General features: G+C 47.2%; 1 protein-coding gene across 5 annotated transcripts in view; it reads right to left on the bottom strand.

The window, feature by feature from the left end:
• The window catches only part of TMEM117 (transmembrane protein 117), a 477,223-nt gene that overhangs the window by 384,865 nt on the left and 64,532 nt on the right, over nt 1-27,826 (bottom strand). For 4 of the 5 annotated variants that reach the window (XM_051850978.2, XM_070049710.1, XM_070049709.1 and 1 more), the window contains one exon: nt 9,765-9,897. The exons of the other annotated variant lie outside the window; for it this stretch is intronic. In XM_051850978.2, coding sequence (XP_051706938.1) covers nt 9,765-9,897 — 133 coding nt within the window. The remainder of the gene's footprint in view (nt 1-9,764; nt 9,898-27,826) is intronic. 5 annotated transcript variants of the gene reach the window in all.

The following is a 27,826-nucleotide window of genomic DNA, read 5'->3' as shown; positions in this document are numbered from 1 at the left end:
TGGCGTTCTCCATCCCGTACCAGAATTTTCCCCTGGAATGTTCCATGGGAGAGTGAGGGTGAGCAATGTGGAACGAGGACCACAGAAGTGTGCCAAGTCAGCATCGACCATGGCAGATGACAAAGCACTCAAACAGCAACGGGTGCAGCACTGACCACACCTAAACCAGCATTTTAAAACCTCATCAATTCAGATCACATGAACTGTACTTGTGATAACCTGGATGAGCGGCACGATTTTATCTCTGTACTGTCAAGACCAAGTAATGCAAAATGAATGGTGTTCAGAGCTACGAACTCTATCCTGCAGCTGCTTCCCCTGCTAAATAAGTCTCAGTGTCTCTCTCTGCCCCCCTCCCCCATTCCCCCTTCCCTCCCCCACCCCGCCTCGATGGGGCCTCCTGACCACACCCCACCACACATTTCCAGCTTCTCTTCCCAGCAGCCCTTGCACCACCACCAGCTCTGCCCCTTACTTCCAGCCTTGGTCATTACTTGTGCAATTACTGTGAATTAATCACACAAGCAAGGCAGTGTTTAGCGTAATTAAGAGTGAAGAGTGAGGCCAACAAATTACTCACAGCACCACTCCAGCAGAATTTGTGTGCAGCCCTGTGTCAGCAGCAGTGAGCCTGCCCAGCTACTGAGGGAAGTCCGCGAGGCTGCACTCAGCCCCACAGCTCAGCTCCGGAGCCCTCCCCAGGCCTCCACCCTCTGCCTCTCAATAAATACAGTGTTTCCTTACAAACCTCTGCAAACAACAGCATATCTCTTTTTTTTAATTTGCCACAATTCAAATCAATAGCTTTGTACTTCAGTGGTTTTGTCAGTTCAGGCCTCACCAAAATAAATTTATATTTTAACATTAGTAAAGGATGTTTAATGTTTTCTTCCCATTACTCGGAATAAATTCAGTACCTTTAAAAAGAAATAAACACATAGACCTTCCTTCCTTACAAGGCGGCTACCGGTGCCCCCCATAACAGGCCAGTGGGCACTGGCAGGCTTGCAGACCAACAGGAAACAAAAGCCCCAGCTCTCTGGTGTTGTTTGACCGACTTTTCAGAGAGGGAAAGGGAGAGAGAGAGAGATCTTCCACCCACTGGTTCACTTCCCAAAAGGTCATGGCTGGTCCAGGCCACAGCCAGGAACCAAGAGCTCCATCCAGGTCTTCCACACGGGTCAGGGGCCCACGCACTTCAGCCATCATCCGCTGCTCTCCCAGGTGCATTAGCAGGGAGCTGGATCAGATGCAGGCAGCCAGGACCTGAACCAGCGCCCATGTGGGATGCCGGCGTCACACACAGTGGATTAACCGGCTGCACAACCCTGCTGGCTCTGAAAGTCCTGGTTCCTGACAGTGCAGACCTGCACCTGGGCTCCCGCACCGAGATGGCCAGGGGTCTGCAATTCCTGAAGGCACTGAAAACCCCACCCAAAAGCAGCCACAAAGACCAGGTGGACCAAAGTTCAACCCAAATTCTGCCCATCAAAGGGTAGTTCAGCCTTGGGAAGAATGGCATGCAGGAAGCTATACCTCTGGCCACAGGCTCTGAGGCTGCCAGTCGGTCTTCTCTGACAGGACTGTGGACACAGCACAGGGTACAGGTTTAAACACAGGGGCCAACACAGACACTGAAGAGGCCAAAGCCAAGGTCAGCAATGTGCCCGGACTTCACAGAGCATCAGACCTCGTCCGGCTTCACCCCGCTCCGGGCCTGCGCTGCTTTCTCGCCAGCTCACTCCGTCCGTCCATTATGGCTCACTTTGGATGCCCCTCTGTACACAGAACCCACGTGCCTTACGTTTCTTTAAAGGTGTCTGTTTCAGACTTTTGCTCCTCTCTCCTGCCCTGATCTTAGCAGACTTGTCAGATCACTCACTGGGGTTCTCACACCCTGTGTTTCCTACACAGCCCATGAAAGGATGGGGAGAGGGGCCAGCGCTAGGGCTCAGCAGGTTAAGCCTCCACTTGCATCACCAGCATCCTATATGGGCGCCAGTTCATGTCTTGGCTGCTCGTCTTCCAATCCAGCTCTCTGTTATGGCCTGGAAAAGCAGTAGAAGATGGCCCAAGCCCTTGGGCCCCTGCACCAGCATGGAAGGCCTGGAAGAAGCTTCTGACTCCTGGCTTCAGATTAGCTCAGCCCCAGCTGTTCCAGCCATTTGGGGAGTGAACCAGCAGATGGAAGATCTCTCTCTCTCTCTCTCTCTAACTCTGCCTCTCAAATAAATACATCGTAAAAAAGAAAAGAAAGAAAGAAAGGAGGGGGAGAGACACAGCCCATTCCATTGTCCTCAGGCACACTGCTCAATCTGTCGCTTTATTGCCTGCCAATGCTAAACATTTACTTTGCAAATTGCAATTATTCCTATCTTAATTCTCAGTTCCTCTCGGTGCAATTCTTAATGCGTATTAATGTGTGTTAATTAAGATTTGCACAAATTCTCCAGGACAGCCTTTATCTCTTTGTGATGAGCACGAGAAAACCTCTGCTTCTTCCCATTCTGCCCTAAGTAGTATTCAAACTTTGGAAACTCACTCCAGTCCACAGAGAAATTCTCATCAGTGAGTCAAACATGGTGACACTGGAATAAGCCTATAAACAAGTACATGCATATGGACACATGTGAGTTTATATATACTGTTATTTAAAACTGTTTTAGAACCTAAAGTCAAAAAGGGCCCAGCACATCACAAAATAATCAGTATTTATTACAGCACTTGCTAACTAGATTTCTGCAAAAAGCCCCTTAGCAATAAGGCAGAAGAATCTCAACACCAAGTTTCAGAATTCAGAAGGGGGAAGATTCCCTTTTTTCCCAAGGAGAAAATCTGACTGCTCCTGGCAAGATGGGCAGGGAAATCATGCCTTCTGCTGCCCTCCAGTGGCTCTGCCTGGGATATTCCTGTGACTTCATCCTCAAGGATGACCCATGGCTCATCCTCTGCAGGGTTTCTCCAAAGACCAGGCAGGTCTTCCTGGGACTCAAATTTTACATCACGGACGCTATAAAAATGACATCACTAGGAAATTCTGCAGAGAGATAACTTCACAAGGCATTTGAAGTGCCCGCAAACTGCATGTCCCACTCAGTCCCGTGCAGGCTCGGCTGCACCCTGGAGCACTGCACGTGCAGAGGCCTGGGGTCTCAGAGCATGCAAAGGGAACCAGAAAAGTCACCCCGGGTCACCTTCAACCCAGTCAACCCCTCCAGGTGGAAAAACAGAGCTGCAAGGCTCCATTCAGGCCTCAAGCACCCAATGCTCTGGCCTGGTGAGCAAGGACGGCCGTAGGGCAAGGTCACCAGGAGGGCTGACCCTGATGACCACATGACCAAGAGTGCAATCGAGTCTAGTGCTCTGCCCTTTTCCTTTAAGTACCTCCCCTTTTCTTCCCAAAGAAATGGCATTAAAGGAACACGGAGAAGAGCTGCTTTGACAAAACAAAGCCAGAACGCTGTGTCAGCAGCGGCCAGGGCAGCCCTCACCTTGTGAGAAGGCAGGGACACTCATCCCAGACTGTCAGCTCTTCGGGTTAAAAAGTGCATTCGTGCGGGCTGACACCGTGGCGTGGTGGGCTAAGCTGCTGCCTGCAATACTGCAACGCCAGCATTCCACAGGCACGCCAGCTCAAGTCCAGGCTGCTCCGCTTCCCATCCAGGTCCTTGCTAATGCACCTGGGAAAGCAGCAGGAGATGGCCAAGTGCTTGGGCGACTGCACCTACATGGGAGACCTGGAGGAAGCTCCTGGCTCCTGGTGTCAACTTGGCCTGGCCCAACACCCCTGGCCATCATGACCATTTGGGGAGTGGACCAGTGAATAGAACCGCTCGCTCGCTCGCTCTCTCTCCCTCCCTCCCTCTCAGCCTTCCAAACAAAATAAATAAACCTTTTTAAAAAAAATGAAAAAGAAAAATACATTCATGTGATGGTGGTTTTACAAAGACCCAGCTAAGGCAAAGCGGACAGAAGCTGAATCCAAGTGCGCTGCACAAGAGAACAGAGGGGTGCTGCAAGTTGTGGGTGACTCCAGGGCAAAGCAAGACCCTGAAGCAGGGAGAGGAGTCCAGCCAGGGGTGTCTGGGGGTTCCTGTGTCTAAGGAAATGGATGTGCAGAGCACAGACCACCTGTGCTCATGAGGTCCCTGGGAGAAGCCAGCCGAGTTCCCGCGGTGCCGCCCTGTGCCGTTTTCCACCCATCCTTCCTTGGCTGCCCTGTGCAGGACCGGCTCCTGTGGGGACTTCTGCATCAACTCCTCACTTCACACGAGCCCAAGGCCTGTCTCGGGTCCTAGCGTGAGGGTGCAGACTCAAGTCCTAAGCCCCTGCTTCTGAGCACCTCTTCGTGGGCCAGCCAGCCTAAGTGCCAGGGCCTTCGCTATCGTCCTGGGGCGGGGGCTGGTGGGGGGGGGGTCCTTACCCTTGGGCAAGCTCCCCAATGTATGTAAGGAGAGCCCATCAGGCAGCGTTCGACTGCAGAAGTTCTAAGGATCTGAGTGAAGGGGCGGCTGCAGGCTAGCTGACGTGCCATCTGCCACCTTGTACAGGGACACATGAGCGGCCCCACCCACAGCTAGCTCCTCAGCAGTGGACAAAGCTGTGTGGAGTTCCCTGGTGGTGACTTAAAGACAGAAGCAGGCCCGACGAGGAGCAGGTCTTACACGCTGTGAGGTGCAGAACAGTGAGCAGACTCAAGCACCGGAGGAGGCTTCCCCTGGGATGCTAGCACGTGCAGACTCTCTGAGAGCCCTGGTCCCCCTTGGTCCACGCACCTAAGTCCCTCTTTCCCACCACACGGCCAGGCCCCCGGATGCCCCTGACACTGCGCGTTAGAGCAAACTTCAGGGGATTCTGTGCTGAGGTAAGCAGGACCTGGGCCACTGACTCCCCGGGTCTGTTCAGCTAAAATCCTGGAGGTGTTCAGGGCCAGATAAACCCACGGCTTCTGCCCTCTGCAACCAGGGACCACGGGGCCCTAGCTTAGCCAAAAACCATACCCCATCCAAAAACAGGCCCAAAAGACACACTGGGTGAAAGATACTGCTTCCTTCTCTGCATCCTGCAGCCACCGTGACTCAGTGGCCCAATGTCCCTGGAGAAATGGCTCTTGGCTAACACTGCCCCCAAGGAGTGCACACCAGAGTACTTGGCGCCAGTCACTCAGTGCAAACAATCAGGACCGGCCCCGCCTCCAGCTACCTCAGATGCCAAACCAGCCATGCCAGTGTATGTGCTCACCGTCCCCTCTGCAGCCTCAGCTCCAACCCCCGGCCCCGTCCCCCACAACCCCTACACACACAGGATGAAGCAATGCCTCAGAAAACACGGGTCTCCTGAGAACCCCAAAGCACAGCTGCACCCGTTTGCTCCAAGAACCAATTTTCCTCCAGGCTTGCATCCCTACTTTGAGGCGTTTGCTGGGTCCAAGGAAGGGACATGGAGGTTGGCATTGCATCTGTTACAATGTTAATGTTTTCTTCTACACACTAAACCATGTGTCCCCTACTTTGGATTAAAACAAAGTGGAACCTTACCTCTCAGAAACAGTTCTCTCCCAACAAAATGAGGCAGAATGGTGAAGGGTCCAACAGCTACATCTGTATGACGGGGCTGGTGTTGTAGCATTGTGGGTTATGCCACCAATTGTGACGCTGGTGTCTCATACAGGAGCTGGCTCGTGTCCCAGCTGCGCCACTTCTGATCCAGCTTCCTGCCCACCTGCTTGAGACAGCAGTAGAAGAGGGCCCAAGTGCTCAGGTCTCTGTATCCACATGGGAGACCTGGATGAAGTTTCTGGGCCCTGGCTTTTGTCTGGCCCAGGCCTGACCATTGCAGCTGTTTAGGGAAGTGAATCAGCAGATAAAAGATTGATTCTCTCTCTCTCTCTCTCTCTCTCTCTCTCTCTCTCCCCTTCTATGTCTTTCAAATAAATAAATAAACCTTAAAATAAAAAAGCAGCAGCTAAGTGATGCTGTACTTAGCATAAAAGAGAACCAGTCTCGATTTTAGTTATGATATTACCATAAATTCTAAACTGCTCTTATTTCCTGGACATACCTGCTGCTTCCTTCAATTTTAAAATTCAGCTTGAATGAGCAAAGGGCATACGTGGGCTTTGGTGAACGAGTACCAGCACCAGCCCTCACTCAGATCTACGCTAGCAGTGCCATAGCCGCATCACCAGAACTCACCACCGAGCGGTCCGACACCCCCTCTACTGGGGGTAAAAATGGAGATTCCATCAGCTGTCACCTTGGACTAGGGCAAACCCTCTCTGGGCCTCCATTTCTTCATCTGGGAGATGGAGATAGAAGCACGCATGGCCCAGGTTTGCTGTGAGACTTCCCCGAGATTCTTCATGACAGCTGCTAGGACTCATTAAGATTTTTTTATCATCTATTGACTGACTTGTGGAGTACAGGGATTATTTATTATTGTGTTTAATTGATAGCTTTTTGATCTGCTTTCTTCCTCAGAATAAACATTTCTGGCTACAGACTACATTCACAACATAAAAACAAGTAGAATTAAGACAGGTCAGCTCCTGAGTAGAGGGTATTTCTCATAGATGACAGAACTCACTATCTCCAGTTTCTAAACATGCCCTTTTCTCACAGTCCCTGTATTTCCCAGAGACACACCTGCTTGTGTCGGACAATTCCCACCACCACCACATCTCCAGGACAGGCGCTGAGGTGTGTGCTCCATCACGCGGCTCACAGTCTGCACCCCAACATGGAAAAACAGACTCCACATGAGTGTCGTCACGCCAAGTCCACGGAATAACTGCAGGCACAGCATTTTAGCAACTTTCTAAAGCCTGAACATTCGGTCTAACACCACATCCCTGAACGGACCACTTGTTAGCCTGGGCTGAGGCAGAAAACCCTTGGGCAGTCTCGGCTTTACCTCTGCAGTTCATGCCTTCAGTGGTGGGAGAAACTGTCTTCCTCCTGCACTGAGTGGTGGTGGCCAAAGGCTCGAGGAACATCCACACGGCTGCAGCTGATGCAGCTGCACGACGACCCTGCCCGGCCCTCGCTCAGGAGGCAGCAACACTGCCTGGATTTCCAGAAGAGACAGCAAACCTCCCTCAGTCACGACTTTGGCACACAGCAAGCATCTAAGGTAGTTTGTCATGATCACTAGGATAATTTTCTTTTTGCCCAAAGAAATCTTTCATTTAAAGAACACAAACTTCATGCATTCCATAAGTACAACTTTGGAATACAGCCATTCTTCCCACCCACACTCCCACCCCTCCTCCTCCTCCCTCTCCTATTCCCAGCCTTATTTTTTACTAGGATCTAATTCTTTTTTTTTTCAACTTTTATTTAATAAATATAAATTTCCAAAGTACAACTTTGCATTATAGCAGCTTTTCCCCCTATAACCTCCCTCCCACCTGCAACCATCCCATCTCCCACTCCCTCTCCCAACCCATTCTTCATCAAGATTCATTTTCAATTATCTTTATATACAGAAGATCAACTCAGTATATACTAAGTAAAGATTTCAACAGACTGCACCCACACAGACACACAAAATATAGAGTACTGTTTGAGTAGTTTTACTGTTAATTTGCATAGTATAACACATTAAGGACAGAGGTCCTACATGGGAAGCAGGTGCACAGTGACTCCCATTGTTGATTTAACAACTGACACTCTTATTTATGACATCAGTAATCACCCGAGGCGCTTGTCATGAGCTGCCAAGGCTATGGAAGCCTCTTGAATTCACCGACTCCGATCTTATTTGGACAAGGCCATATTCAAAGTGGAATTTCACTCCTCCCTTCAGAGAAAGGAACCTCCTTCTTTGATGGCCTGTTCTTTCTGCTGGGACCTCACTCACAGAGATCTTTCATTTAGATTGATTGATTTTTTTTTTTTTTTTTTGCCAGAGTGTCTTGGCTTTCCATGCCTGAGAAACACTCATGGGCTTTTTAGCCAGATCCGAATGCCTGAAAGGCTGATTCTGAGGCCAGAGTGCTGTCTAGGGCATTTGTCATTCTATGAGTCTGCTGCGTATCCTGCTTCCCATGTAGGATCATTCTCTCCTTTTTAATTCTATCAATTATTATTTGCAGACACTGGTCTTATGTAATCCCTTTGACATTTAATCCTATCTTTTTGATCAATTATGAACTTAAACTGATTACTTCAACAAGTAAGATGGCATTGGTACATGCCACCTTGATGGGATTGAATTGGAATCCCCTGGCACGTTTCTAGCTCTACCATTAGGGGTAAGTCCAAGTGAACATGTGCTGAACTGAACATCTCCTCCCTCTCTTATTCCCACTCTTATATTTATCAGGGATCACTTTTCAGTCAATTTAAAATGCCTAAGAATAATTATGTGTTAATTACAGAGTTCAACCAATGATATTAAGTAGAAAAAGAAAATACTAAAAGGAATAAAATAGTAAGTTGTTCCTCGACAGTCAGGACAAGGGCTGATCAAGTCATTGTTTCTCATAGTGTCCCTTTCACTTCAACAGGTTTCCTTTTATGTGCTCAGTTACTTGTCACCGATCAGGGATAACATATGATATTTGTCCCTTTGGGACTGGCTTATTTCACTCAGCATGATGTGTTCCAGATTCCTCCATTTTGTTGCAAATGAATAGATTTCATTTTTTTTACTGCTGCATAGTATTCTATAGAGTACATATCCCATAATTTCTTTATCCAGTCTACTGTTGATGGGCATTTAGGTTGATTCCATGTCTTAGCTATTGTGAATTGAGCTGCAATAAACATTAAGGGGCAGACAGCTCTTTTATTTGCCAATTTAATTTCCTTTGGGTAAATTCCAAGGAGTGGGATGGCTGGGTCATATGGTAGGGTTATATTCAGGTTTCTAAGGAATCTCCAAACTGACTTCCATAGTGCCTTTACCAGTTTGCATTCTCACCAGCAGTGGATTAGTGTCCTTTTTCCCCATATCCTCGCCAACATTTGTTGTTCGTTGATTTCTGTATGTGAGCCATTCTAACTGGGGTGAGGTGAAACCTCATTGTGATTTTGATTTGCATTTCCTTGATGGCTAGTGATGCTAGGATCTAATTCTTAATGCTGTAGGCTGAGCCACGCTCCTTAAATTCTACCCTTAGAACTTACTGAGAGCACACCAAGAGATAATCGTATGAATGAACAATCCTCATATTTGGTTATAAGGACGAAAGAACTGGAGAGAATAAAAGAATCCCACAGCCTACCTGGGAGCACACACGCATGCCATGGAGATGTGTTAACCATGGATCACAACCCTAGAATTAATACAGCATGGGACACTTTTTAAATGATCCATATATAACAAAATTCTCGGTTGGTCGAGAGAGAAAGCCAGTGTGTAATCTGTAATCGGATGCTTTGCCTGAGTCTAGCCTTAGCAGAGCACAGACTGCAGTCCTGGAGCCACCCTCACCTTGCTGGAACACTAATACCCATCAGGCGACTGTAAGCGTCAATAAGATCGCATACTCTCCTACTCCCGGGCACTACAATGAAGTGCCACCTGCCCACCAGTCACTCCACAGGAAAGTCCTAAAGAATAAAGAATGACATTTACCCATTGTGAAATGCTGTGTGCTCCCTAGGACAAAGAACCTCAAAGGTGCTATGTAGGGAAGCACAGACAGCCCTCCTTGGGCTAGAACGTCCTGAGCAGGTTTGCACGACTGAAGGGAGAAATCCTGCACCCCTTCCGCAGCTCAAACCTAACAGCAGCGGCGGAAGGGGGTGGCCACCTACCCCATGCTTCCATCCATCAGAAGAATCGTGTTGTAGATGTGGGAAAAAATGAAGAGGAAGAGGATCGTGCTGAAGAACATCGTCATCCACGACCCGTGGTCCTCCCGGAACATCTTCAGCCGCAGCAGCTGACCTGGGACAGGAGCGAGATCAGAAATCAGCGTGCGTCCTGACTCAAGACACAGGCACCTCTGCCTCCTCTCAGCGACCCCCAGCCGTGCGGGGGCCCTGGAGTGGCTGCCGCAGGACTGCCTGATGGGCTCGGCCGCCACAGCCCCTCCCGTCAGCTGTCTGTGAGTAACAAGTATGAAGGACTTCCAAAAGCACCCATCCACGTGTTTCATCCTGGAGCAGACAGGGCTAACGTGAGGATCTCACATACAGAGACGGCTCAACCCGCTGGCACGGAAAGACCAATTACAACACTACCCGCTCCCTGCTGTTTTTTATCTCATGAACATGCATTGGGTTCACACTGAAACTGTTCAAGGAAAATGGTAAAAAGGTGGCGTAAATCCCACGTCACTTCCTTGGGCTTGCACAGCCCCATTCCCAGTGTTGCCAGATGATCAAGGCCGGGCCAAGCTCCCTTACGAGATCTGTTTAAGGAAAACTAGAAGGGAGAAAAACAGGGCGTCTGCTCTGCCACACGCCCCCAGCCCAGAGCATGCACAGGCTCCAGTGCACAGGGCAGGAGGCAGGGTGCTCCGTGTGGCTGCTGGCCAAACAGTCTTCCCCTGATGCCTCAAGTTCTTTACAAAGACAAGTGCTAACACCAGGGTGTAAAAAATATAGTAAGATGAACACTAAGGCAAGCAGGACTAAAGTCCGAGTTAGACCAGAGAAACACTTTGATTTATGGTGAAGAAGAGAAATGAAGAGACACCAAATGACAAGCAAGATGAAAACACTGGGAGTCAGAAGAGAATGCAGGATACCCTGGCTCCTCACTGGATATTTGTCTATTATGCTCATTGACATACCTGGAAAGTTGTATCTAAAAAAATATTAATTAAAATAAAGTAATTAAAACATGGTAGACCTGGAGGGGACCTGTGACTGGGACAGGGATTAAGATGTCACTTGATGCCCCTATATCATGTACTGGAATGCCTCATCGAGTCACGGCTCCTCTTCTTCACATTTCAGCTTCCTATTAATGCATACCCTACAAGGCAGCAGGTTAATGCTTGAGTAATTGGGTCCCTGCAACCCACATGGGAGACACAGGCTGCGTTCCTGTCTCCTGGCCTCAGCATGGCTCAGCCCTGGTTGTTGTGGGTATTTCAGGACTGAACCAGCACACTGAATATCAATATCTGTATCTTTCTTTTTCTCTGCCTTTCAACAAAATAAAAATAAATAAGCCTCTTTTTAAGAAACAAAGTAGGGGCTGGCGCTGTGGCGTAGCAGGTAAAGCTGCCATCTGCAGTGCCAGCATCCCATATGAGTGCCAGTTCAGGTCCTGGCTGATCCACTTCCAATCCAGCTCTCTGCTATGGCCTGGGAAAGCAGTGGAAGATGGCTCAAGTCCTTGGGCCCCTGCACCCACGTGGGAAACCTAGAAGAAGCTCCTGGCTCCTGGCTTTGGAACAGCACAGCTCTGGCTGTTGCAGCCAACTGGGGAGTGAATCAGTGGATGGAAGGCCTCTCTTTTTCTCTGTCTCTCCTTCTTTTAAATAAATAAATAAATCTTTCAAAAAGGAAACAATGTAGACCTTAAATCTTACAATAAATTTTTCTCACTAAATATTTCCTCTTTTCGATGCTAGGTCAAAATTATGAAAGACAGGGCTAGGAAAGCTATCTCCTACAGCTCACTAAGCATAGGAACAAATAATGTTTTACTATTTAACTCCTAAGTTTCATCATATCTCATTTTTATAAAAATGGCACTTCAGATTTGATTTGGAAGCCAGGTTCACAGAGACATTATCCTAGCTAAATTCTGGGTGGGAGATCTGTTGCATCACCTGGAGAGAAGCTGAGGTGAGCCCAGGTCAGAGAGCACGGTTGTGCAACTGCAGGAGGAAGGGAGAGCCGGTGCTGAAGCCGTGACACCGGCCCCTCGCTGCCGACAAACCGACTCAGTAGGTACGGAAAGCCGGTCTTCTAAGCCTCCACACAACACAGTGACTAAAGCAAACAGATGCTGGGCAAGGAATGTCTGAGATTAAGAAACACAGCCCTGGGCATCTTGAAGCAACCCGTAAAGAATACCAGGTTGAGCAGGTGTCCAGTGTGGGCCTACTGCCTACATGCAGGCTCGGTGCTGGGCGCTGGGAGCCCGGTGCCGGCTGCCAGTGACTGAGCTGGCAGCACACCAGGGAGGGCTCCAGGTCAGTCCTGATACTGGGGGAGTCGCTGGGAAGGTGACCTCATCTCAGGGGCTCTTTGTTCGGGTTCCCCCTGTTGTCGCTACTTGCAACTTCAAACCAAGATCCATTTGTTGAATTAGCCAGCTGATAATGAAAAACCACAAGGACTGGCAATCAGAGTTCCTTTATGGTTGAAACGTAAATTCTCTCTTCACATTTAAACATATGCACAGGTTCAAAAAAAAAACCCACTAACGGATGCACTTCAAGAGTCAAATAATACTGCCTGTGATTTAAGAGCGCGTTGCAAATAAAACAGTGGCTTAACTGTCCACAGGCTGACAGAACACAAAGCCAGCAAAAAGGGAAATGTGACAGCGCCTAGAATGCTGTCATTACTCAACCCATTGTCTGGAACCAGTTTCAGCCGCTGGAGTCACAAGAACAAAACGACAGGTTAACAGGACTCGAAATTGACATGAAGAGCCAATAAAAGGGCTGCAGTGTATCAACACCTCTCTCTCTCCTTCTCCTCCCCCCTTCCCCTGGGCTAACGAGGACAAGACAGGGACTGAGGCTGTCTCTCTACTTCCTTCCCCATTCTTTTCCCTTCCTGGCACACTCTATCCCCAGCCATGCTCATGTGCGTGTGCGTGTGCAGGTGTGTCTCATCTTTTAAATAAACTCTGTATCGGTGGGCACCACTAAAAAGAAAAAAAAACTATAAGACCATAACTGGTGTGACCCAAGTGGTGAGTCAAATCACACTATATAAATTCCCATCCAGGGTCAGTATTGCAGCACAGTGGGTAAAGCCACCACCTGCAGCTTTAGCATCCCATATGGACCGGTTTGAGTCCTGGCTGCACCACTTCCAATCCAGCTCTCTTAATGGCCTGAGAAAGCAGCAGAAGATGGCCCAAGTGTTTGGGCCCCTGCACCCACATAGAAGGCCTGGATGAAGCTCCTGTCTCCTGCCTATGGCTCGGCTCAGCCCTGACCATTGTGGCCATGTGGGAAGTGAACAGAGGATGGAAGAGCTCTCTCTGTCTCTCCCTCTCTAACTCTAGCTCTCAAATAAATCAATATATCTTTTTTTTAGATTTAAAAATTAAGATTTATTATTTATTTATTTGAAAGACAGAATGACAAAGAATTTTTTCCATCCACTACTTCACTCCCAAAATGGCTGCAACAGCCAGGGATGGGCCAAGACAAAGAGCCTTGCACTCCATCTGGGTCTCACAGGAAGATGGCAGGACTCCAAGGACTTCCACTGCTTTCCCAGGCGCAAGAGCAGGAAGCTGACTGGGAAGCAGAGCTACAGACTGAGACCTGTGCTCCGACAAGGGATGCTGGCGTCCTGGGCAGAGGCTTAACCTCTGTGCCACATTACTGGCCCCAGTGAAAGTGTTTTGACAGTGCATTTTCCATGGGCCTTGTATATGGTTAAAACTACTTCTGTTTTTTCTTTCTTTTTTTAACTTTTATTTAGTAAATATAAATTTCCAAAGTACAGTTTATGGATTACAATGGCTTCCCCCCCATAACTTCCCTCCCACTCGCACCCCTCCCATCTCCCGCTCCCTCTCCCATTCCATTCACACCAAGATTCATTTTCAATTATCTTTATATACAGAAGATTGATTTAGTATATATTAAGTAAAGATTTCATCACTTTGCACCCACACAGAAACACAAAGTGTAAAATACTGTTTGAGTACTAGTTATAGCATTACTTCACATTGGACAACATATTAAGTACAGAGATCCCACATGAGGAGTAAGTACACAGTGACTCCTGTTGTTGACTTAACAATTTGACACTCTTGTTTATGACGTCAGTAATCTCCCTAGGCTCTAGTCATGAGTTGCCAAGGCTATGGAAGCCTCTTGAGTTCACTGACTTCGATCTTATTCAGACAAGGTCATAGTCAAAGCGGATGTTCTCTCCTCCCTTCAGAGAAAGGTACTCCTTCTTTGATGGCCCCATTCTTTCTACTGGGATCTCACTCACAGAGATCTTTCATTTAGGGTTTTTTTGTTTTGTTTTGTTTTTTGGTTTTTGGTTTTGTTTTGTTTTGTTTTGTTTTTGCCAGAGTGTCTTGGCTTCCCATGCCTAAAATACTCTCATGGGCTCTTCAGCCAGATCTGAATGCCTTAAGGGCTGATTCTGAGGCCAGAGTGCTGTTTAGGGCATCTGCCATTCTATGAGTCTGCTGTGCATCCTGCTTCCCATGTTGGATCGTTCTCTCCCTTTTTGATTCTATCAGTTAGTATTAGCAGACACTAGTCTTGTTTGTGTGATCCCTTTGACTCTTAGGCCTATCAGTGTGATCAATTGTGAACTGAATTTTTTTTATTTGAGATGTAGAGCTACAGGGAGAGGGAGAGGCAGAGAGAAAGGTCTTCCATCTGCTGGTTCACCCCTCAAATGACCATAATAATGTCGCTCCCCGTCTTCGTGGAGGAACGACACAGGACCCTGCGCTGTTCTTTTGTCTGCTCGGCCCTCCCTGGGTTTGCTGCTGGTTCTTCCACCTCCGTGGAAGGGTGGCTCCCCCTGCCACTTTCCCCACTTCCGCGGGGGAGCGGCACACCGCCGGCCGGCTCTCTCGGGGGCTGCTCAGGTGTTCCTTCAGATAGATGTTCCCTGGTGCATGTTGTCTCTCTCCTCCTTTATAGTCCTCTTCCACCAATCCCAACTCTGTTACCCACACACTGAGTACACTGCTCTCCTGCAATCAGGAGCAGGTCCTGCTGTTTATTGGTTGAACTGGAGGCAGCTGTGTAGAAGCTGTTTCCTCCTCTCCCAGCGCCATATTGTGGGAGAGCAGATGCATAGAATAAGTCTTAATTCCAGTAACTTAGTCTAGTCCGAGTTGCTCCCAGTTGCTCCCCACAAATAACTGGAGCTGAGCCAGTCAGAAGACAGGAGCCAGGAGCTTCTTCTAGGTCTCCCACATGGGTGCAGGGGCCCAAGCACTTGAGCCATCTTCTGCTGCTTTCCCAGGCCATTAGCCAAGAGCTGGATCAGAAGTGGAGCAGCCAGGACCTGAACTAGTGCCCATGTTGCATGCCAAGGCTACAGGCAGAGGCTTAGCCAACTATATCACAGCACCAGCCTCCATCAATACATCTTTTAAAAAAAAGTTGCCATCTACTGCTTAAGTGTTAACTCAATGAGTGACCTATCAAATTGCTAGAAAGAACCACACTCAGACCCACCAGTTGGTTGCTCTGGCAAATGACTTTGCCCATACTTTCTAACTAAACCACAAACCTTGGAGCTCTCTGAGGCCATCACATGGAAATCAGGTTCCTGGGGCATTCATAGGTTACCACTGCTGTTCCGACCTAAGTATTAATACTGACCCCTCTCTTGCATGAAGTGTGCTGGTTTGGACAATAAATTATACTTTACCTTTCCTATAGGTCACAGAATTCAGAATTTTATAACATTTCTTTGTTATTTTATTTTTATTTGTTTATTTTGAGACATAGAGTTACAGAGAGAGAGAGGGAGAGACAAACAGAAAGGTCTTCAACTACTGGTTCACTCCCCTAATGGCCACAGTGGCTGGAACTGGGCTGATCCAGAACCAGGAGCTTCTTCTGGGTTTCCCATGTGGGTGTAGGGGCCCAAGGACTTGAGCCATCTTCCACTGCTTTCCTAGGCCATAGCGGAGAGCTGGATCAGAAGAGGAGCAGCCAGGACTCGAACCCATACCCATATGGGATGCTGGTGCCATAGGTGGAGACTTTAGCCTACTACACCACAGCCCCAACCCCCTTATAATACTTCTTGGAGGACCTTTGGAGATAAGTGAGCACAAACATGCCTTGTAGATCCACTCAAGTAAACATTCGACATGATCAAAGTGACTTATATTTTGATGATAGATAAATCTATAAATCCCAGTGTATATTTATGTTGTTAAAAAAATCCACCTGGACTGTATAGACCATGACCCCTGACACCGCCAAGGTAACTGACAAAATCCCAGCTGAAAACATAACGGGAGATGTTTGCCAGAGGGGCAGGTGGGAGGGTCCAAGGACTGACTGACAGTTAAGAACGTTGGTGAATGTCAGCAGGAAAGGCCCAGAGCTTCAGAACTTCAGAACTTCTCTGGGAAATGCAGTAGGGTTAGGACCACTAACATGTCGTAAAAATTCTAACACAATTAATGGTCTACAGGCACGTTTAAAAGCGTGGCGAGCCCACACCGCTTGTGGGAGCGGAAGGCAGGCGGACAGAAGAGGGAGCGTTACGGAGAATCCCTCCCCAGCCCAAACCCACTCCTACCTCTGACTTTCCTACCTCCTCATCATCAACAAGCTCAAGGCAGAGCCGCGTTTACTCTTCCCTCCTGCCTACCTGCCACCTCAGCCAACAGTCCTGTCCTGTTCTTTTTCGTCCTCACATCCACACTCCCCTCACACTGGGGCCACAACCTTTGAAAAGGCTGTTTGCCACCTCCAATCCACCTTCTACCAAGCCAACAGCTGGCACTAAAACATGAACACAGTCCCATCACCCTTTCATTTAAAACACTTCAGTGGGGGTCGGCGCTGTGGTGTATCGGGTAAAGCCACCTGCAGTCCCGGCATCCCATATGGGTGCCTGTCCAAGTCCCGAATACTCCTCTTCTGATCCAGCTCTCTGTTGTGGCCTGGGAAAGCAGTGGAAGATGGCTCAAGTCCTTGGGCCCCTGCACCCACATGGGAGATGCGGAAGAAGCTCTTGACTCCTGGCTTTGGATCGGCACAGCTCCGGCTGTCGTGGTCATCTGGGGAATGAACCAGCAGATGGAAGACCTCTCTTTCTCCCTCCCTCTCTCTCTCTGCCTCTCTCTGCCTCTCAGTTACTCTGCCTTTCAAATGAATAAATAAATCTTTAAAAAATGAAACACTTCAGTGACCACTACCCCCCAACATCATAAAATCCAAGTCCACTAACACAAGCACACCAGGTATTGCATGACCTGCCCACACCGCCTCTCCCCTCTCTTCACTCTGTGTCCAGCAACACTGCCTGCATGCTAAACCCTCTGCCAGATGCTCTTCCTTCCTTCCTCACCACCGAAGTACCTCTGTCCTTCCACAAAGCTTCAAGATGCTGGTCGGAGAGGCGCTGGGTTACACTGCCCCTTGCAACACTGGCACAGGTTGGATACAGGAATCAGAACAGCGGTTTGAGTCCCAGCTGCTCCACTTCTGATCCCAGCTCTCTGCCAATGCACCTGGGAAGGCAGCAGGTGATAGCCCAAATGCCTGGACACCTGCCACCCACATGGGAGAGCTGGACGGAGTTTCTGGCTCCTGGGTTTAACCTGGCCCAGTCCTGTGAGTTGCAGGCATTTGGAGACTGAACCAGCAGGTGGAAGATCTATGTCTCTCCCTTTTTGTTACTCTTTCAAATAAACAAAACTAATCTTAAAAAACAAAACAAGATGCTAGTCACAGGTGATTCCAAAAAGTCTTCATCTTACATGTTTCATGGAAGGGAGCAATGATCCTAAGGAGTTTGTAGAACGTGTTTTCTCCAGAAGAAGTCATGGTATCATCTAAAGGGTTGGATTATTACTTTTAAGCTTCAGTCTAATTCCAGGATTGGATTACTTATTTTGACAGTGAAAGATGAGCTCAAAATCTGGGAACTCAAAATATTATTAAAAATGATATATCCTTATATATTAAAAGTGTTCCTCTTTAGAACTAGCAGATGCAAAATCTGTCTGTCTCTCTCTCTCTCTCTCTCTCTCTCTGTCTTTGCCCTTCTCTCTGATTCTGACTTTCAAAATAAATAAATGAATCTTTTTTTAAAAATTCTCCTCTTTAATGTTTTATCACTGGTTATTCTCTCTAATATATGAAATGAAGCCTGAAGTAGCACCCTGGTAATATTCTTTAAATGTCAAGATGATATTTAATATGTTAAATATTAGAACACTTGACAATAAATGTAAGCCCCATTTCTTTTGGATGGAATAAGAAACAAAGATGAAATGAAATTGGATCACAGCACTTGAAGATTAATTAAAACTTACTTCCAGCGTAAAATACATATATGAAGCACTCATTACAGTTACATGTTAATTTATAGTCTATAAAATCCTGATTTTTTTTCTTAACATTTAACAATTTTAAAATGACAACAGAAGAAAAACAGCTAAAATAGGGGAATAATTCCATGGCTGATACATCAACAGAGAACATTATTCTGCCAACCCACCGGAATATCATTAGGGAGAAAGGTCACCCTAGTTAGACAAACAAGGCTTTATTTAATAAGTATAACATCATAAAACTTCTGTGCCCCAAGGGCACCAATTCATTAATATTCACATCCAACTTTGGTAGCTCAGTGCACCGAGCAGATGGCCATGAGCAGTAACCGGGAGTAGGAGCTCCTCACAAAATGCTTGCTAGTCACTGAATGTGGCAGACCATCACACACTGAGAACTCAAATATAATCCCACCTAACACTGAAAATACTATCACAGCGTAGAAACAGAAGTGGTTCCAGAAAGAGAAAAGAGTAAACGTGCAGTCAGAAACCCAACAGCGTCGAGTTTCCAGATCTAGAGCTTACCGTCCATTTCAAAGCGGCATGAATTAAGACGAATGTCAGTGGAGCACGAGTCCACACAGAGGCCGTGAGATACATTATTCTCAGTAAAGCAGTCACAAGTCTTCATTTGTTGAGAGTATCCAAACATTCTATTTTTCCCTCATAACGTGGTTCTTCCCACTCCACCATCCTTAGGCCTAACTACTTTCAACTGCCTATTGTTGCTCAATAGGAAAAAATTACTCCAAATGTGATATAGAGGTATTGTTTATTATCACCTATTACTTTTCATTTTAAGGAAAAACTAGCCATCTAATAAAAAGAATGCTTGATTTCCTTTATAGCTTAGTGGATAGCTGAAGATGAGATTCCACGCCTCAATTTATGCAGACACATGATTTATATGCCATAATTTTGACGGAATCAACTGGTCCATATTTTAAAGATATGTGCTAAGTACAATTACATGAAACAGCATCTGAAGGTCAAAACTAATCAATTATTGAAGAATTTTGTGTTGTTCAGACTAAAAAGACATAATAAACTATCTTGAATTTTAAAAAATGATTTTAGTAACATGATTGTTTTATTATCTAATAATCAAAATTCTTTTATCTTGCATTTTGAAATGGGAAACAGGATATATAGTTCCCTATTTTTACAATACTGAAGAGAACAAAAGCAAAACGAAGAAAACAATAAATGGGTTGAAGACACTAACAAAAGGGGAAAAGATGATTACAAAAATTCACCTGCCAAGGCATTAATATCCAGAATACATACGAAACTTAACAACACAAATCCAAATAATTCTATTTTTAAAAGTTTAAATGAAGCCAAATAGGAGGCATAACCTCCCAGCTTTTGTTTTGATCTTCCCTCATTCTTAAAATCCCTGTGACAAATACCTTGTAACTGGAATATTTTCTAGTCCACTTGTATAATCACCGATATTTGGAGGTTTAAAACTACCATTTTGTTAGACTCATTTCCTTGATTTTTGTCTTTCTTTTGTTCGTTTGCCTTCTGTTTTGCTTTTCTTCAGTAACCCGAGTATTTCTGCTACACGTCCCACTCTGTCACCTGTAGTGCACATACACTTCTTTCTCCTGGTGACTGCTGCAGAGTGCAACACAGAACTGCCCAGGAAGCCCAGCGCCCGGCAGCGTCACCCTCAGTGTCCCAGAACCCGCGGGGCCTGCGAGCGTTTACCTCTGCATTTCCACCTGCTCATCGTAAACTCCTTCTAAACTTCATGAAAAGACAGCATGCTTGTGTTTTCATTCTGGCAGCTTTGTTGAGGTGTGAGTGACACACGGTAAAGTGCACACATGTGTGACCTGTGTATGTGTCTGTGAAACCATGATCACAGGGAGGATGCAGAGTGGATTCCGGCTCTTTGGTAAAATTCATACCCTTTCCACGCATGTAGTTTTACAGCACCAGTAGCTAGGATGTCACCGAACCTACTCATATCATCTATTTTCACTCTTGGTTCTCAGCGATATTTGCCTGGTGCTTTTGCCTAATTTTACTGCTGTTAGAGCTAACATGTGAAGAAAGAGAGGATCACAATGCTAAGACCAATCTTCCCTAGATAAAGTCTAGTTTTCCCCGCATGCAGACAGGAAGTGGATTCCTGGCTTTCTTCAGGCTAGTCTGTTTCTGGTCAGTCTTTACTCCTGGGACACAGCCCTTCATCCCTCACAACTCCAAGCCTGGGCTCGGCCAGAGTTCTTGTGCTCTCATGCCCCCTGAGGCCCGTGTTAGGTTCCTCCAGGTTATGAGGCTTCCCGGATCTGTGCTCAGCTTCCTCCTTGCTGTCAGCCTCTCTCTGCTGGGTCTCACTTTCCCTGATACAGCTCTGGTCACAGCAAACTCTCTGCAGAAAACGCGTTCGAATTCTGAGTCACTTTCCGAGCCTCCCTGTTATGTTATTTTGGTCCCTCGCATCGCGATTGCATTTGGAGTCCAGAATTTGAATTTCTGCCTCTGGCTACACTGCCTAAAATTCTTACCAATCTTCCACGTGGGCCCTCTGTGGCAGTGAACACCAGCAAATCTCCAAGAGCAAGAGCAGCAATGAACATGCCTCGCCTCCCTGCAGCTCCTGCTCGCAGCGATGGGGCCTCCCACGCGCTGGCTGCCTTCAGACACCTGCCTTTATTAGGACGAAGAATTTTGCTACAGGCACTGTTCTACAGGGACAGCTACTTCCTATCAGCCCTTGAAAGCACTGTCTTATGACATCCCCTGTTGCTGTTGGAACAGTCCTTGTTCCTTTCACTGTCCTGTCTTCACCACCCAACTTTAAGAGCTTCTTTCTCTTTCAGGATATGCGAGCCCTACAACTACTCCAGTGCAATTCTAGTGTCAGAGATGGGGGGAAACGAGGCAGAGGCTGGGGTCCCCCCAGGTTGAAGGGACAGAATCGGCTGAGTGGGAGGCCCAGGCAGCTGGAATCCACAGCAAGCCCCAGAGAGGAGCACAGAGAAGCAGCTCCGGAGACTGGCAGCTGTCTCCTGAGCCTCCCGCTGAGGCATGCTGGGGTGCAGCCACTCGACAGGGACCCGGGAAAAATCCCTAGAGCTCACACAGGACAGGAACTAGTTTGTGTCCCCATGGGGCAGAGAGACAAAACCTTGTCATTTCTGATGCATCGGGCTAAGTACTCAGAAGCTTGGAATGGGATCAAGTTCACACTACCTGAAAGGCTCCTCTGATCCTGCCTAACAAGGCTTGAAAGTGCGACTCAGTGAGACCCTACTGCTCCCAAGTACACAGTGCATCCAGACCAAGACTCAAGACTGCTTGAAGGAACAGAAAAAATCCAGCACCTAAAGAGGAGAAAACCCACAGTGTCTGGCATCCAATCCAAAGCTACCAGGTACACCAAGAAGAAAGAAAACATGACCCATAATAATAAAAAAAAAAAAAAAGTCAGCAATGGCACTGCTGAAATAATTACCAGGTGAAGATATCAAGAATAATAACCATATTCTGAGTGTTTAAGAGGGCAGAGAAAAGCTCAAGTGCGTTAAATTGAAACCTAGCAGATTTCAAACCCCCCCACGACCGAACAACCTTGTATTGTCTAAATTCACTGTTTGCTATTTCTGTCAACTCTCACTCAGGGCAACATGTCTATCTGTTTTGGGGGAATTTATTTGGGGATCACACATTAGTAATATGCCGAGAATCTGAATTGGGCCTGGTTTCCTGCAGAAAGCATTGGCACTGGCCAGGCTGGAACCCAGGAGAAGACACAGTTTTCGACACCTTGGATTCTTTGGAGGATCCTGACTGGCTGAGGACGACTCCGCCTCCTTGAAGCACCCCCAGACTAAGTTTTATTTTATTTTCCCAGGGTTTTTATGGACATCTGTACCCAAAGTAACACCAGGTTTTAAATTTGCTCTTTAAATTTTAGGTCACTAATCTCCTTGCCCCCTAACCCTCTATGCATGAAATTTTACATGTGTTGTCCTTTCATACTCACTACTACCTGTGTTTACCTGTGATGCTGTGCTTGTGGGTCTTTTTGAAAAAGATTGATTGATTTATTTGAGAAGAGAGGGGTCTATCATCCACTAGTTCACTCCCCAAATGGCCACAATGACCAGGGCTGGGCCAGGCTGAAGCCTTGAGTTTCATCCGGTCTTCCACATGGGTGCAGGGGCCCAAGCATTTGGGCCATCTTCTGCTGCTTTCCCAGGCCACAGCAGGGAGCTGGATCAGAAGTGAGGCAGCCAGAACTCGACCTGGTGATCATATGGGGTGCCAGTGCTGCAGACGGTGGCTTAGCCCTCTGTGTCACAAGACTGTCCCTAACTTTTGGGGTCTTACGCAAAAAAAAAAAAAAAAATACACACACACACACACGTATATAGAGAGTCTATACCAGTGTGAGAAAGGGTTCCCTCTATTTCCATCCAGGAGTCTCGCTGTTTCAGATCCTACATTTAAGTCATGGATATATGCTGAGTGTTTTGTTTTGTTTTGTTTTTTTTCTTAATCATGTCCAGGGAGTTTGATATGGCAATTCTTGTAAACATACCCTAATTCATTCCAATCCTTCACAAATTCTTTTCCCCTAACACATTGTAATTCATTCCAAATATCTATTTTAAGATGTAGATATTTAAAAGCATGACTAACACTAATTCAAATCTGAAATTCGGGCACTGCAATTTGTATTTCTCTCAAACATTTTTCAAAATTTATCAAAACATATCTCAGAAGAACTTAGGCACTGAACTCCTGAACTTCCATCTGAGGACAGCTTGGGAGGAACAGTCAGACTGGCGGTGGAGAGGTGAGGGCTGAATCCCCAGCTGCGTCTCACTCTACAGCACGTGGAGGAAGCACCAATTACCCGTAACGAGGAGGGATGTGCCAGCCAGGGCTGAGGACCGAAGCTCCCCGCTGATTCTACTGAGTTTAGCTAAGAGCTTCACACAGCCCATTCTGAGCTGATTCTTTTCCATTAATGTGGTAAATGTTCCTTGACAGATGTACGCAAAGAACATCTTCAAGATCTATGAAAACAATACTGAGCTATATTGAATTTTTCTCCACATCTATGTAATGAGTATACATAGTAACAATCTTCTAACTTCAATGTTTTTCAGCAAATATTACTTCTATAGCTAGTAAAGGTGCTGGGGCTGTATTGTTAGACATGTTCTGGTCACACGGATGTGGCGGGTGCCTGGTTTGAGCCCCACCTTGGGATTCACTCTGGTCTGATAAAATGGAAGGAAAGAATTCCAGTGATTTCAATAACATGCTTGCAAGGCCAGCGCTGTGGCACAGTGGGTAAAGCCACCACCTGCATCCCATATGGGTGCCAGTTCCAGACCTGGCTGCTCCACTTCCTATCCAGTTCTCTGCTCCATGGACATTTGTGGCCTGGGTACACAGTAGGAGATGGCCCAAGTCCTTTGGCCACTGCACCCCAACGAAGCAGACCCGAAAGAGGTTCCTGGCTCCTGGCTTCCGATCAGCCCAGCTCTGGCCATTGCAGCCATTTGGGAAGTGAACCACTGGATGGAAGATTTCTCTCTCTCTGCCTCTCCGTAACTGCTTTTCAAATCTTTAAAAAAGAAAGTGCTTTCAAGAGGGATTCTGCCTGGATGTGATACAAAGCAGGCAACACCACAGGATGTTGGCAATGCAATGGTGACATTAAGCTCCGTGGCCCAGATACGACCCCACAAGACAGGAGCATGCTTTCCTGGTACCTGGGAATACATACAAGTGTTGTTGGAAATGTCCATGGGGCAGTAGTGCGCATTTGGTGCAGCAGTTAGGACCACCTAGCACAACCACATCCCATATTGCAGCGCTTGGGTTTGAGTTCCAGCTCCTCTGCTTCCAACCCAGTTCCCTGCTGACAGGCATCAGGGAGACAGCAGGGAATGGTTCAAATGCTTAGGTTCCTGCCACCCACACAGGAGCCCCAGGCGGAGTTCTGGGCTCAGGGCTTTGGCCTGGACCCCTCCAGCTGTTGTGAATATTTAGAGAGTAAACCTACAGATGGAAGATCTCTCTCTCTTTCTCTCTTCTCTCTCTCTTTCTCTCTCACTGCCTTTCAAATAAAATGAAAATAAACAAAACTTTTAATGTTCATGGAAAATGGAATTAATAGATGAGTTTATTTTCGTACAAAGAAATTTTGAAACCCACACATCGTTTTGGCACACCATGCATTTCCCATGAACTCTTTGAAGACCCTTTATATACAGTTCAGCAGTGGGAAAAAAAAGAACATTTATTTCTACTTCTGGGTGGAAATCAGGACAGGTGTGGATCAGGACAGCTTTCATGGAATCCATCTTTACTTAGCAGCTTGAGTGTTGTACATTTGAGAACATCGGGAAGCCCACCTCTGGCACGGGTCACTTACCTGGAGGGACCCTGGAGCAGTGGCAGTGGTGAGGCATCATTCCCAAACAGCCCCAGGGCTGGACGTCAACAGAGGCATCAGAACACTATCACAAACTCCCATCAGCCCAAATGTGACGTCCCCAGGCACTGTGTGCACAGGTGACTACAGACTGGGCCTTTGGTCTAACAGCTGGGACACAGCTGGGGCACTCAAGTCCCGTTCCAGGAGCCTGGGTTCAAGTTCCAGCTCCACTCCTGAGTCCAGCCTCCTGTTACTGTGCACCTTGGGAGACAGCAGCGATTACTCAAATAGTTGGGTTCCTGGCAGGTTCTGAGTTCAAAACTCCTGCCTCTGCAGGCATCTAGGAAATGAACCATGAACTCACATTCCCTTCCTCTCTCTGATTCTCCAACAAATGATTAAATACAATTGTTATAAAGGCAATGTTTGAGCTTGGGGTAGGCTAGAAATTAAAGGTTGCAAAGAGTCGGTGAAACTGGACTATGTATATAAATGTGGCCCTCTAATTCAATTCAACATTTAACAACCAAAAAATAAAATGAAATTGTAAAGTCAACTCCTGTCCTGCACCCGCCCACACTGAGCTATTCCTGGCCCAAGTGACAATGAGTGACCCCTAAGGCAAGCTGCAAAAGGTCAGACAGTATCTTCTTTGGTCCCTGCCTCTGATGGCTTCCTCTGGAGCAAACAGCTACCATAAGACAGTCAAGGTGTCCGAGGAACAAGGGCACACGGTGAGGAACGCTCCAGCCAACTAAGCCAGCGGGATCACGTTCAGCGAAGTCCATCTCAATGAAACTGCAAGCCAAAGCCAGCCACGCTGCTCCCCATGCCTAAGCCACAAACACCTGCTGGTGAGACCCTGCTTCACGGGATCGGTGCCTGCTCTAGTTTTAGACCAGAGCTGCAGGTCGACTCTATGGAGCAACAGACAACTCTCTGCTCTGTAGTAATTCTGGACAGTAACAGAGGTCACCCGGGGATCTGAAGCAGGGGACTACTGCGATGAAAAATCTTCAGAAGGAGAGATCTGAGACCACAGACCGGAGTAAAAGTGCAGTAGTCAGAGTGGCGAGAGCTTGTTCCACCTGAATAAAATGCTTGACATGATGAATACAGAGTAAGAGAACTTGTGTGAAAATAACCTTCGTAGCTTGAGAGCCTTGAAATATTAAATAACCTCAAAGGGCAGCTTCGACGCTGCAGACAAAGTCACTAACGACGTTCTCTTGTCCCTGCTGCAATCCACAGTGTCTCTTATTTTTCTGACCCTATTTTACAGCCCTGTAGTCAGAATGCTGATACCTACATTACAATAAAACAGCAGACACAAGAGTTCCTTGCACAGTGTGTTGTCTGCGTGGACTGCGTGACTAACACAGCACTGCAATTTTGATGTCCCGGGCTCTTGGGTCAATGTGGCCTCCGAATTTTATTTATTTTTTTTTTTTTTTGACAGACAGAGTGGACAGTGAGAGAGAGAGAGACAGAGAGAAAGGTCTTCCTTTTGCCGTTGGTTCACCCTCCAATGGCTGCCGCGGCCAGCACACTGTAGCCGGCGCACCACACTGATCCGATGGCAGGAGCCAGGTGCTTCTCCTGGTCTCCCATGGGGTGCAGGGCCCAAGCACCTGGGCCATCCTCCACTGCACTCCCTGGCCACAGCAGAGAGCTGGCCTGGAAGAGGGGCAACCGGGACAGAATCCGGCACCCCGACCGGGACTAGAACCTGGTGTGCCGGCGCCGCTAGGCAGAGGATTAGCCTAGTGAGCCGTGGCGCCGGCCCCAAGTTTTATTCTACCAACGGCTGTGAGTGCCCCTCGTATGGAAATATAAAAGGAAAACCATGCCACATTCTACATAACCCACAAATGGGATTTACAGAAAACAAAGGTTTTAAAAACCTTAGTGAGATCCACGGTTCCACTGTTGCTTGAAATCCTTCTCCTATAGAATTCAGGGTTTTATTTCTTCCTCATCTATCAGACATTACACAGTACAACTATCAGGCTTTCTCATAAGTGTTTTTATTAAACTGTAAATTACTTGGCCACTATTCTAACTTATGATAGCGACAATTTAATGTTTATATTCTTATCATGTAAAAATTATATTAACTTCTTGAATTTCACAAATATATCTGTGGGGAGCAAACCGGACTAGACTGAGTTACTGGAATTAAGACTTATTCTATGCATCTGCTCTCCCACAATATGGCGCTGGGAGAGAAGTAAACAGCTTCCGCACAGCTGCCTCCAGTTCAATCAATAAACTGTAGGACTTGCTCCTGATTGGGGAGCAGCGTACTCGGCGTGTGGGCAGCCGAGTTGGGATTGGCGGAGGAGGACTATAAAGGAGGAGAGAGACGGCATGCACCAGGAACATCTAAGGGGAACATCTATCTGAAGGAACACCTGTGCAGCCCCCGAGAGAGCCGGCCGGCGGTGTGCCGCTCCCCCGCGGAAGTGGGGAATGTGGCAGGGGGAACCGCCCTTCCACGGAGGTGGAAGGGACGGTAGCCAACCCGGGAAGAACCAGCAGTAAACCCGGGGAGGGCCGAGCAGACGAAAGAACAGCGCAGGGTCCTGTGTCGTTCCTCCACAAAGACGGGGAGCGACATATATCTATGAATTAAACACTGCTAACTATCTTTTTAAAAGATTTATTTAATTATTTGGAAGTCAGAGTTACAGAGGAAGAGGGAGAGACAGAGAGAGGGAGCTTCTATCTGCTGATTCACTCTCCAGGTGAGCACGATGGCAGGGGCTATGCTGCGCCAGGCCAAAGCCGGGAGCTTCTTGCGGGTCTCCCACCTGGTGGCAGGAGCCCAAATACCTGACCATCTTCTGCTGCCTTCCCAGGTCATTAGCAGGGAGCTGGATTGGAAGTGGAGCAGCCAGGATACCATCCAGTGCACAGAAGGGATGCGGAGACGCAGATGGCAGCTTTACCCACTGCGCCCTATCGCCAGCCCCATGGGGCTTTGTTTTCTGTAAATCCCACTGTTGACTATGACTGACATTATTTTTCTCTATCTGAGAGCATGGCTGTTGACTGTCAATACTTTTAATTACAAAAACCATCTGCCTTCAATGCTGTTATATAACTATAGAAAATGAAATTATTTTTATAGTATACTAACTTGAAATTAAGACAGAAAAACTACAACTTTTATTTTATCAAGTACGTAAATCAGCAACTTTGGATTTCTCAAGATGAAAATCCTTCCAAATGTAGTACCAGTCTCACTAGCAC

The sequence above is a fragment of the Oryctolagus cuniculus genome, chromosome 9, assembly GCF_964237555.1.
Source record: "Oryctolagus cuniculus chromosome 9, mOryCun1.1, whole genome shotgun sequence".
NCBI classification, from domain to species: Eukaryota; Metazoa; Chordata; class Mammalia; order Lagomorpha; family Leporidae; genus Oryctolagus; species Oryctolagus cuniculus.
The sequence above is the reverse complement of the archived record's forward strand: the minus strand, read 5'-3'. Positions and strand labels throughout refer to the sequence as shown.